The 12,177-nt window shown below is 27.3% G+C and overlaps 1 protein-coding gene across 1 annotated transcript; it reads left to right on the top strand.

Moving 5' to 3' along the window:
* Window positions 1-67: 67 nt before the first annotated feature.
* Window positions 68-4,829, top strand: LOC130805397 (aluminum-activated malate transporter 2-like). The gene is made up of 6 exons (XM_057670169.1): window positions 68-323; window positions 772-912; window positions 1,501-1,773; window positions 2,348-2,469; window positions 3,346-3,492; window positions 4,317-4,829. Exons 1-6 carry the CDS (start codon window positions 68-70, stop codon window positions 4,827-4,829), a joined length of 1,452 nt encoding a protein of 483 aa, XP_057526152.1.
* Window positions 4,830-12,177: the final 7,348 nt, after the last annotated feature.

The following is a 12,177-nucleotide window of genomic DNA, read 5'->3' as shown; positions in this document are numbered from 1 at the left end:
CCCATTTTAATTCTTTCATTACATAAAAACTACAAAAAACCTAAGCTTTTATTAAACAAAACCATTAATGGGATTTACTACTTCTAATGAGCATTGGCTTCATCATTTGCCCAAGAAATTAATCTCGAATGTAGTCGCGATTGCGAAAACGACGAAAAATATAGCAATGGATGATCCAAGAAGGGTTATTCATTCCTTTAAAGTTGCATTAGCTATAACTATTGTATCTATGTTTTACTATTTTCAACCTCTTTATAATAGCTTTGGAGTTTCTGCTATGTGGGCTGTTATGACAGTAATTGTTGTTTTTGAGTTTACAGTTGGTAAGTTTATATAATCTTCATTATTTTTTTAATCCTCAAGGAACCCACTTAACTCAAAGCTTGAGCTATAGATAAAGCTCTAAAATATGTGATATACTTTTAACACGCTCTTTTACACGTGAGTCATTTGGTCTAGAAGTGTAGATGCAGCATAAGCTTTCTTTATATTTGGCATTGAATGTTCCACTTTAAATGAGACGTGGTTGAAATTCAAACTCGTCATCTCTTTTTACGCTGGTTCTAATACCATGTTAAGGAAATATTTTAACAGAATACTTAAACTGATAATTAAGTTGGATATATTACATAATTGTGATACTTCAATTAGTTTTAACTTTTTGTTGAAGCACCATAATATGTTTTTTATATATATAAATATATATATATATATATATATATATATATATATAAATAAAGATAATTAATTGAATTTGATTTTGTTATGCAGGGGCAACATTAGGAAAAGGGTTAAATAGAGCAATGGCAACATTAATAGCAGGTGGATTAGGAGTTGGTGCTCATCATTTGGCTAGTCTTTGTGGCAAGATTGGTGAACCACTTCTAATTGGATTTCTTGTCTTCATATTTGGTAAAGCTCTTGTAAACCTTTATATATATATATATATATATATATATATATATATATATATATATATATATATATATATATATATATATATATATGTATATATTTATTTTACGCGCGCACACACACATATATATATATATATATATATATATATATATATATATATATATATATATATATATATATATATTACGTGTATGTAAATAAGACGTGTGTTAAGGAATTAACTCAACAAAAAGTTTAAACTAATGATTGAGGCCTCATGATATGTTAAATACTTTAATATGCCCTTCACACGAGTGCCCTTTGGGCTAGAACTGTGGATGCAACATATGCCCTGGATTCCACTTTAAATGAGGGGTGGTTGAGATTTGAACCCATGATTTCTTGTAACACTGGTTTCTGATATCATTTTAAGGAATAAACTCAACTAAAAATTTAAGTTAATGGTTGAAGCTCTACAATATATTATATACTCTAACAACATGCACTAATTAACAATCCATTAACCATTTAACTATATTCTATATTATTGGATTAAGTTTGAACTAATAATTAATTAATGTTAAAAATTTGATTGAAATGCAGCTGCGGCATCAACATTTATGAGATTCTTTCCAAAAATAAAGGCGAGATATGATTATGGATTCCTGATATTCATATTAACATTTAGTTTCATATCAATATCTGGGTATAGAGCTGATGAAATCCTGGAATTAGCCCACAAAAGATTATCAACAATCGCCATTGGTGGATCTGCAAGTTTGCTTATAAACATATGTTTATTCCCAGTATGGGCTGGTGCTGAATTGCATGAATCAATTGCCCATAATGTGGAGAAACTTGGCCATTTCTTACAAGGTAATTATTAGTAACTAATTATGTGATACAATTAATAAGCTACTTAATTTGCTTATCTTAAGTAAACTAATGTGATTTATAGTGGTTTTGGGTATGTGGAAGGCGTTTATGATTTTACAGATTTCTAAATTAAGGTTTTATTAATTTTGAATTAGATTTATTATACTTATTTTTAGGTCTTAAAATTGCGAGAAGCTATAGAATAAAAAGGACTTAGAAAGATATTTGGGTCCATTTGATGCAAGATAGTTATGACGTTAGCAGTTAGTTGTTTAAATAGTGGTTACTTAAATAAGATGTACAATTGTATCTTTTGAGTATTTAAGTGTCTGATTAGCTATGTAAATTAGTATTGTTCGGTAAAAAAGACGAGAATATAATTTGTGATAAAATAAAGAAAAAAATTATATAACAATTTTAACCATCTTTTTTTTAGAATGTACAGATAGTAAAATTATGAAAATAATTATAAGAATCACTAAACGTTATTTAAATAACTACTTTGCTAAATATAATGATACTTTGTTGTATATTTATGCTAAGGCATTGATGTGATTGGGAAATATTTTTGCAGGATTTGGAGCTGCATACTTGAATAAATCAGAGGCTGAAACTAATTCTAAGGCTGAGAATAAATCATCTTATTTTCAAACCTATAAAAGTGTTCTAAATTCCAAATCTTCAGAAGAAAGCATGGTAAATACTTGGCATATTCTTTAAAAGAATATAAAAATATAATACATATAATACATAGGGGTATAATAGTAAAAAATAGTTATATGCTTCCTCTGTTCCATAATTGTTGCTATATTTGCATGGGCACGGGAATTAAGAAAAGTGATTGACCTACACTGTAGCTGATTGTTTACTTTATAGAGTATAGTATTTTATTATTGTTAATTGAAAAAGAAAAAGGAAAAATAGGTTGTTAGGTTACTTTATAGAGTATAGTATATATTTTATTATAGAGTATAGAGTATAGAGTAGGATAAAAATAGGGGTAGATAGAAGTTTAAATGATTGTTTTATTTACTAAAAACGGAAATGTAGCAAGTAATATGAAATTGCCAAAAATAGAAAATGTAGCAAGTATTATGAAACGGAGGAAGTATCTTGATAAAAGGGTTATACGTGTTTTTTAAGTTAAGACTGCCATTAAAAATATATCACAAATATGTACCTATATACCAACTTATGGTGTTTTAACAACATCTTTTTATATACTACCTCCTATTCACCTTAATAGTCCCATTTGACTTTTTACGAATTTTAAGGAGAGTTAAAAGTGGAACTCTAAGGGTAGGAAAGAGAGTGGTATTATGGGTTTTTAATGTAAGGGAGAAAAATTAGTATGGGTAATGGAGGGTATAATTGAAAATAGTATAAAGCTACTAAGGGAATAAAAGTCGAAAATCCATATCAAAAATAGAAATGGGACAATTAAGGTGACTTGACCATAAAAAGAAATGGGACATATAAGCTGAATAAGAGGGAGTATAATATATATAGAGGTTATATAGCTTGAATGAATGATCAATAAAAAAAAAAGAAGTTTAATTATGAATGTTTCAGGCAAATTTTGCAAGATGGGAACCAAGACATGGGCAATTTCGATACCATCATCCATGGAATGAGTATGTTAAGTTAGGAAGTCTTATCAGGCAATGTGCTTACAGAATTGATGCTCTCAATGCTTATTTCAACCATGATGACGCACAGGTATGCTACCACCATGCATTGATGCATCATCATCAACAATATGTTTTCTTAACTTTTTTTTTTTTTTTTATAAACTGATCCGACTTGATAACTCAATTTAAATGAATGAGATTGAATATTGACAAAATAAATTAATTGAATTGATAGTTAAATAAATTAAGATAAGGTGGAAATTTTGAAGTTGAACATAACATACTTTAACTAATTTATATATAAACATCCAATAAAAAAATTTATTATTAAAATAATATAATTTAAAGAAAAAATCAAACATATTCCTTTTATAATGAATTACTTTTTTGTGAAAATGTAATTAATTAATTTCGGTAAAAAAAATTTGATAATCAACAATAAATGGGCTAAGCAACAAATTAGTTTAAAATTATATCTCAATATGAGTAAGTATTATTTTTTTCAGATAAAGTCATTCAGTTTGATTTTGATCACCTCATCCTCCACTTCTCTCACCTATCCAATAATGATATGTATTTTAAGAAATTAATGATCAGTTAGACTAAGGTTAGAGCTTATAACTTATGCATGTTTAATAAATGTTTAATAAATGAACTAAATTTGGATTAATTATTTTTAACCAAGGTGTTTAATTGTATGAAATCTCCTAATTAAATTAAGGAGCCTCTAATAAACACAATTACTATTATTATTATTATTATTATTATTATTATTATTATTATTATCTAATTTTGCTTTGATCCTGACCTGACTCCGAACACAAATCAAACAAAATCCTATTTGTATGATACCTTTACCTTTAATTTCCTTGTAGAAAATCTAAGAATTGAATTTGCTCAATTTTGTTGCAGAAATTACAAAAATCCCAAGAAGAATTCAGAGATATATGCAATAAAATAAGTTTGGAATCAAGCAAAACACTTGTAAAATTAGGATCATGCCTAAGAGAAATGAAGTATCCATCTTCATCAGTAAATCCTCATATTGTAAGTTCAAAAGCAGCAGTAAAAACCCTAAAGACATACCTAAAATCACACTCATTATACAATCAACACTCTGATTTACTACAAATTATACCAATTGCAACCCTAGCTTCATTACTCATTGATATTGTTGATTGTACTGAGAAAATTGCAACATATGCCTATGATCTTGCTACATTAGCACATTTTAAGAAGGATTGTTCTAATGATTTTGCAAAAAAATCAGCAAAATTTTGTGTTAATAAGGAACAAAAAGGTGTAAATCAAGTCTCTCAAGTTGGGTTTTGTCCTCATGTTGTGATACCAATTGTTGCATTAACTACAATAATTGATTCAAATTCAAGTCAAAGTTCGGATGGTCAACATAGTTCGGAAGACTAGATTATAGTGCAAAAATATGATTTTGGTCATGGCTGTGGTAACTAGTCATCCTGAAGACTTTATAATGTGATGGTTTTAGGGTTGTTTTGGCTTATATATTGATTGTTGTAAGCTCAAAACTTACACTATATGATTGCATAAGAAAGTCATACGGCGGTGATGGAGACGATATTTTGCAACATAGTTCACAGTAAGCTCAAAAATGTTAGAACATTGTGATATATTGATGGAGATGATATTTTGCACTATAAATCGCAGTAAGCTCAAAAATCTATACTAAATGATTGCAATAAGATTGTGATAATACAATAATGGAGATGATGTTTGCACTACAGATCGCAGTAAGCTCAAAAATCTATACTATAAGATTGCGATGGAATTGCGACATGATGATGGAGATGATAATTTGTACCATGGGTCGCCATAAAAACAAAAAGTATACGATTGCATAGGATTGTGATACGGTGATGGAGATGCCTTTTGTGCTCTATGGAGTAGATAAATGGATTTAGCAAACACATATATGTAAAATGTTACTTAGCCAATGAAGACTTAATCTACTGATTAAGAATGAGGTCTTAGTATTGGAGTCCATGTTTTAATTTTTTTTTCAGATATTAGCATGTATATATCATGCTGTCATGCATGTAAAATTATTACATACTATAATAATTGAAGACTTAATTTCATGCATGTAAAGTTATTTTGAACCACATTTTTGTTGCAAATTGAAGTGCAAAATATCGCATGCATTATCATAACGTAATTGTGACCTTAACAAAACCACATTTTTTTATACTAAAGCACAAATTGATTTTCATTTAAAACTTTGGCAAAACTAAATAGAAATCCTTTATCCAACATTTTTAGAATATATAACATATTCTGAAGTCTTAACCATCAGTTTAAGTTTTTGATTGAGTTGGTCCCTTGATATAGTATTAGAACCTGATTTGACAAGAGGTCACAGATTCAAATCTCAACCACCCATCATTAAAGTGAAATAAGAGTATTTGTTAAAATATATAACATATTCTAAACATTCAACACCTATCCGCATCCACACTTCTAGCTTATTGGACTCTCGTGTGACGGGGTGTGTTAGAGTATATAACAATATAACATATCTTGGTGCCTCAAATTCAAGTAAAATATTTCACATCAGGTATGGGGAGGGCATGTGCTGCATCCACACTTCTAGCCCAAAAAGCTCTCATGTGAAGGGGCGTGTTAGAGTATATAACATGAAAACTCAAACATCAACTTAAGCTTTTAGTTGATGAGTGGTTTTTTGACATACCTTTAAATGATAATATTAGATAAAAATAAATTTATTTTGACATAAATAAGTTTAGTTCACTAAAAAGATGACGAGAACACGTGGATCCTAGCTAAACACATCTAAAATCCCTATCATAAGTCCTTTTTTATGAGTACATGAAAGCAAGTTGATAGTACATAAAATGGCTTATTCTTTATGTGTGTGACATACAGAAGATAAACTAGTTGTAAAACATATAGTAGAAGTAAAAAGGGTATAAAAAGGTGTATTTGATGGTGGATGGAGCTTAGCTAGCTGTTTACCTCGAACATGCGAGGAAATATATGTACTCTTATAGTGTAGTCTTTATAACTAGTGTTTGTAAAGAAAATTAAGATGTATTGTGTTTTAGGAAAAAGTGTAATGATGATAATTTACTAGCTACCTAGTTGTAATGCAATAATGTTAAAGTATAATAGTTAAAAATAAAGGTAGTCTATTTGTCCCGTAACAATTGCTATAAGGATACAATTTAAACAAATCAAGAAAAGAGATGATCGAGTAAAAAAGGAAAAAAGGTAGATTTATGAAAAAGTAAAAAAAAATATAATATACTAAAAATCTTTGTGACGGACTAAAAAGAAAAATATAACAAAACACGTGGGATAAAGAAGTATGTGAGAAAAATATTTGGATGAAACAAAAAAGTAAATTAAATGTGTGAGTGAAATATAAAGAAATAATTGTATCAAGATTATAAAAATTGAAATAGTGTAATTATAATAGGGCGGAAAAAAAGAAAATTGGATTAATTCTTATTATAGATGGTTCGAGTAATAAGGGAATCTTCAATGAAAGAAACTTACTCCATTTGATCAAATGTATATAATTGCAATTTGCAACTTGTTTTGAAGAAAGTATATACATGATTACATGCATGCATTATAAGAGAACATTGTTTAGAAGGAGATTGTTAGGCTTAGCACCTTTTTATTTTGCTAAGTAACCAACTCGATCAAAAGCTTAAGTTAATGGTTGAAGCTTCAGGATATGTTATATACTCTAACACGCCTCCTCACACAAGAGTCCACTGGATTAGAAGTGTAGATGTAGCACAGGACGACTTCCTCATACCTGGCCCCAAATATTCTACTTTAAATAAATGGTGGTTGAGATTCGAACCCGTGACCTCTAGTCACGTTGGCTTCTGATACCATGTTAAGGAATCAACTCAACCAAAAGCTTAAGCTAATGGTTAAAGCCCCAGGATATGTTATATACTCTAACACGCCCCCTCACACGAAAGCTCATTGGCTAGAAGTGTGGATGCGCATAAGCGCTAAATATTCCACTTTAAATGAGGGTGATTGAGATTTGATCTCGTGATCTCTTGTCACATTGGCTTCTGATGCCATGTCTGGAACCAACTCAACTAAAACCTTAAGATTATGGTTGAGGCCTCGGGATATGTTATATACTTTAACATATTTTACACAAGTTGTAAAATAGGCGAAATTTATTGGAACGAGAAATTGTATAAAATAAGATTATTGTCAATAAAGAAAAGAGTGCAAAATAAGCGTGATAAATTAAATAAAATAAAAAGTGGTGTAAAATTGAAAAGGAAATATAGGAGTTTTCCATACTGACTCTTTGAAAAATCAAATTGTCTTTAAACATAGTGTATTCGTGAGGAATATACATTACATTGTATCACTAGAGCGTAATTTATGAGCGCATATATTATGGTAAAAGTAATTCTAAAAAGAAATTATCTTGTGAGCGTTTTATATTATATTTTATGAAAAGAAATAAAAAAAGTAAAAGTGGTGAAAAATTAACTTAAATAAGAGAATGAGAATTAAAAAAAATGGTAAATTATAGTAAAAATAGAAAAAAACAAATTTAATAGGAATAACTAAAAAATGTGACTAATTATTTAGAGCATAGTATTTGAAAGTGAATTAAGACCCCTATGCATTTGCACATATTGCCAAGTCCCAACAAAGGATAAATTAAATGAACTTTTGTTGGTATATGGAGGATCATTGTACATTCCAATTTTTTAACTTTGTGTTATTTTTAAATGAATTAAGGTTGTGTTTGATGATACGTATTATATTTTAAATTGTAGATTTTAATTATGAAATTATAAATATGAAATTTAATAATAATAAAGTTTGAAAAATTACTCTTAAATTTTTAATTTTAACTATTTTTGAAATGATGAGAAAATTAACTTAAATTTTAATTTTAATTTTTTTATTTACCAAACACTAAATTTGACAAATTTTTAAATAAAATTATTATTCTCAAACACACCATAAAGCTAAATAATTGAAGTCAAAACTATGGTGGAGTTGAAGACAAATTTCTAGCCTATTTACTTTTACTTTGGAGTAATTGCAAGTATGTAGTTGTTTTAATCATAACAATTAATTTTGCCTAGCAATTTTAAGAAAAACATATTTTACAAGTCTAAACATGAATAAATTTGTATTAAGATCAGTAAAAAAAATAAATGACTCTCCTACATACTTATTTTAGGACTAATGCATTTTAACAATTATTAGAACAATGAATTAATTATAAAATATTTTAAATATTAAATTTAGATGTTATAAATTATACTAGAAATTTCTCAGAATTATACAACCTCTCACTAATTTTTCATGACAAAAGCTAACACCTAAGAATAATACTTCATCAGTTTCTTTTTATTTGTCCATTTAAGTTTTTTTCACTTTATGAGAGAGAAAAAAAATTAAAATTTTTAAAATATATATTGATGATAAAATATATTCATATGAGATCTAGTTAGATTCGTCTTGATGTAAAATTTTTTAATATATAATTTTTAAAATTTTTTATCATGCGTAATTAGAAATATTAAGGCTTAAAACTTATTTTAAAAAAGGATACAAAAAAGTTAAAAGTATAAATTACAAAACAAGATGTACTAAAAACGAGCTTAGTAATAATGATGAAACAACTTTTTAGTGTTAGTGGGTGATGTTTGATGAACAAAATATGATTTCGAAATGCACATTCATATACCTTATTTCAAAATTGTTGTGTATTTAATATTAATTAATAAATAAGTCAAAAGGCTAAACCAAAAAAAGCTAAAAATAGGCAAAATTAAAAAAGATTTCCTGATAAGCACTAGCGGTTGAAAACCAAGAACTTGGATACGAAGGTTCACTTTTACTTTGATAAGTGCTTTAATCTCTCAAATCTCAATAACTTACTCTTTATATAAGCAAGTTGACAAATTTGATTTGTCCACTACATACCTAAGCTTTTTACTTTTTGTTAGTCAAATTATTTGTTCAATTTTTTATGGAAAACAACTCACAATTCCACCAAAGTTTATTAATTAATTAATTAATTTATTTAATTTAATTTAATCAATAAATAATAAATAAATGAAAGCCTTTAAAGTTATTTTGTCCTTATTGTGTTTCATTTTTAATCATTTTTATTATCTACTTCTACTTCCTCCGTTCCATAATACTCGTTACATTTTTTATTTTTGGCAATTTCATATTACTTGCTACATTTCCGTTTTTAGTAATAAAACAATCATTTAAAGTTCTACCTACCCCTATTTTTATCCTACTCTATACTCTATATACTATAATAAAATACTATACTATACTCTATAAAGTAACCTAACAACCTCTTTTTCTTTTTTCTTTTTTAATTAACAATAATAAAATACTATACTCTATAAAGTAAATAATCAGCTACAGTGTAGGTTAATCACTTTTCTTAATTCCTGTGCCCATGCAAATGTAGCAACAATATCAGAACGGAGGAAGTATATGTTTAGTTTTTTTAAAAGAAAAAAATTAATTTAATTTATATATTTTATAGTTATGCACTTGTACTTTTTAGGTAAGTTATAATGTAGATAGTTTGGTGATGCACTGATGCATGTGTTTATGAAAACATCATTAAGTGTGGTGGTGTTCCGATAGGATTTATTTTTGAAAAAAATTCAGAAAAATTTTAATTTATATTGATTCTCCTATAATGGTTATAACCATTGATTTATTGATTATACCTAACTAGTTTTTAATACTTTAAAATTTTTATTTTATTTTATTTTTTCTCTGTTTGGTAATTAATCGGCAAAGTGCCATTACTATTTAGGCAACAACATTTCTAGGTTAGGAACTCAAGTACACTTTGGAATTTATCTCAAGTCATAGTTAATGCTATATTAACTCATACATAACTATTAACTCATACATAAAATTTAACGAAAAAAATTAATTTGAAACTTTACAAAATATTTAAATTCAATTATAAGTTTAAACTTATAGTTGAGACTCTATGATATGTTATATACTCTAAAACGTCCCCTCATACAAGAGCCTTTTAAGCTAGATGTATGGATGCAACACAGTCCCTCCTCATACTTGGCGGTAAATATTTTATTTTAAATAAGGGGTAGTTGAGATTCGAATCTATAACTTCTTATCACGCTAGATCTGATACCACATTAAGAAACCAACTTAACTGAAAATTTAAGCTTATAAATAATTAGCAAATGTAAATGTACTCTTTGTTCTTTACATTATCTCCTTCAACATTAGCAAATGTGAATTGTGGATAGAGTATCCCAATAATGATTGAACCACTCTTCCATTAAATACAAAAATAACCATGACATTACATTACCCAAATTAGTTCCCACCTAGAAGTTAAAAAATATCGAATGTACGCAATTTTATATTTTATCTATATATTAGTGATAATGCCAACAAACATTGCATGTTTTCGATTGGCTTTTAGTCGTAGTAACTGGCAATTGTAATAAATATTATGTGTAACTTTATATAAATAAAGTATACGTGTATGATTTAGTAAGCCACTAGATGATCACCCATGTTAAAGCACGAGACATTTAGAAATTATTATGCATAAATAATATAATTGTTATAAACAGATTAAATAAAAGTTAAGAAAGAGAATTATGAATAATAATTTTTAAAAAATCACTACAAAGAAAATTGAATAATAAATAACAATATTTACACATTATTAGAACATAATTGTTGATTACTCGTGCTAAGCACGAGCTATTTAATAATCACTATATATTAAATGTATTTATGTAATATTAGTTGATTATCCGTGTTAAACACGATATACAAAAAGTTATTTTATCAAAAATTGAATAGACTATAAATACTCTAACTTATGTAATGGAGTAGATACACAAGAAAAATGCATGGATAAATGTTTATTTTGCTTTTTAGATTAAACAACTTATACAAAATGAAAATAAAGAGTACTTGTAAGATAAGGAAAATATATTCTTGAAAAATCCAAAACACAAAACTTCTCTCTCCTTTTGACGTTCGAACAAAAAATCAATTTCTTACCAATTTCCAACTTATCTTTTAAGAAAACCTCTCCTTGAGATACCTTAAACTCCTATACCATATTTAGTTTTTAACACTTCTAATTATTCATATTCAACTATACTTAAAACATATTTCCTTCATTTACCCAATTTAGTTTTTAACATTATTCCTAACACTCTTAATTTGAATTATTCCAAATAGAAAATATCACAGTAATTTGTATTAATATATAGAAGATAAATCTTAAATAGTAAATTTATTTTCAAGCTTACTAAAATCACATATAATATTCCAACACATATTAAGGGAAGAAAATTTGTTTTCAATCTTACTAAAATCACATATATTAATCTAATTGGTATAAAGATATATATCTCCTTAATCTTAAATAGGCAAAATTAATAGTCATATAGAATTGCAATAGCATGCATTAATGTATAGTAATCTTGTCCTGAAAGCTACAATAAAGTTATAAGAAAGTGTATGTGAAAAGCTAATTTAGCGCAGAAATTTTTTACCAGAGGCTGGTACGTGTCATTAGGTGGTCTTTGTTTTAATATATAGAATGATATAACTGTATATAGTCCATTATAATCTGAAATAAAATAATTCTAAATCTTTGACCCCATCAAAATAAGAAACATCTATTCTTCATTAAATATTCCTAATAAGTAGAGACTAGATGAGATTTAAATCCGTATGGCCATAA

This window comes from Amaranthus tricolor, chromosome 2 (genome assembly GCF_026212465.1).
Source record: "Amaranthus tricolor cultivar Red isolate AtriRed21 chromosome 2, ASM2621246v1, whole genome shotgun sequence".
NCBI classification, from domain to species: domain Eukaryota; kingdom Viridiplantae; phylum Streptophyta; class Magnoliopsida; order Caryophyllales; family Amaranthaceae; genus Amaranthus; species Amaranthus tricolor.
This window is presented reverse-complemented; position numbering and strand designations above follow the sequence as displayed.

What these genes read in the sequence shown, in the direction of transcription:
- LOC130805397 (XM_057670169.1), top strand. Translation starts at nt 68, where the DNA reads ATGGGATTTACTACTTCTAATGAGCATTGGCTTCATCATTTGCCCAAG. An exon ending in ACTTGGCCATTTCTTACAAG is followed by an intron (nt 1,774 to 2,347) that starts GTAATTATTAGT and finishes ATATTTTTGCAG; the next exon opens with GATTTGGAGCTGCATACTTG. An exon ending in AATCTTCAGAAGAAAGCATG is followed by an intron (nt 2,470 to 3,345) that starts GTAAATACTTGG and finishes TGAATGTTTCAG; the next exon opens with GCAAATTTTGCAAGATGGGA.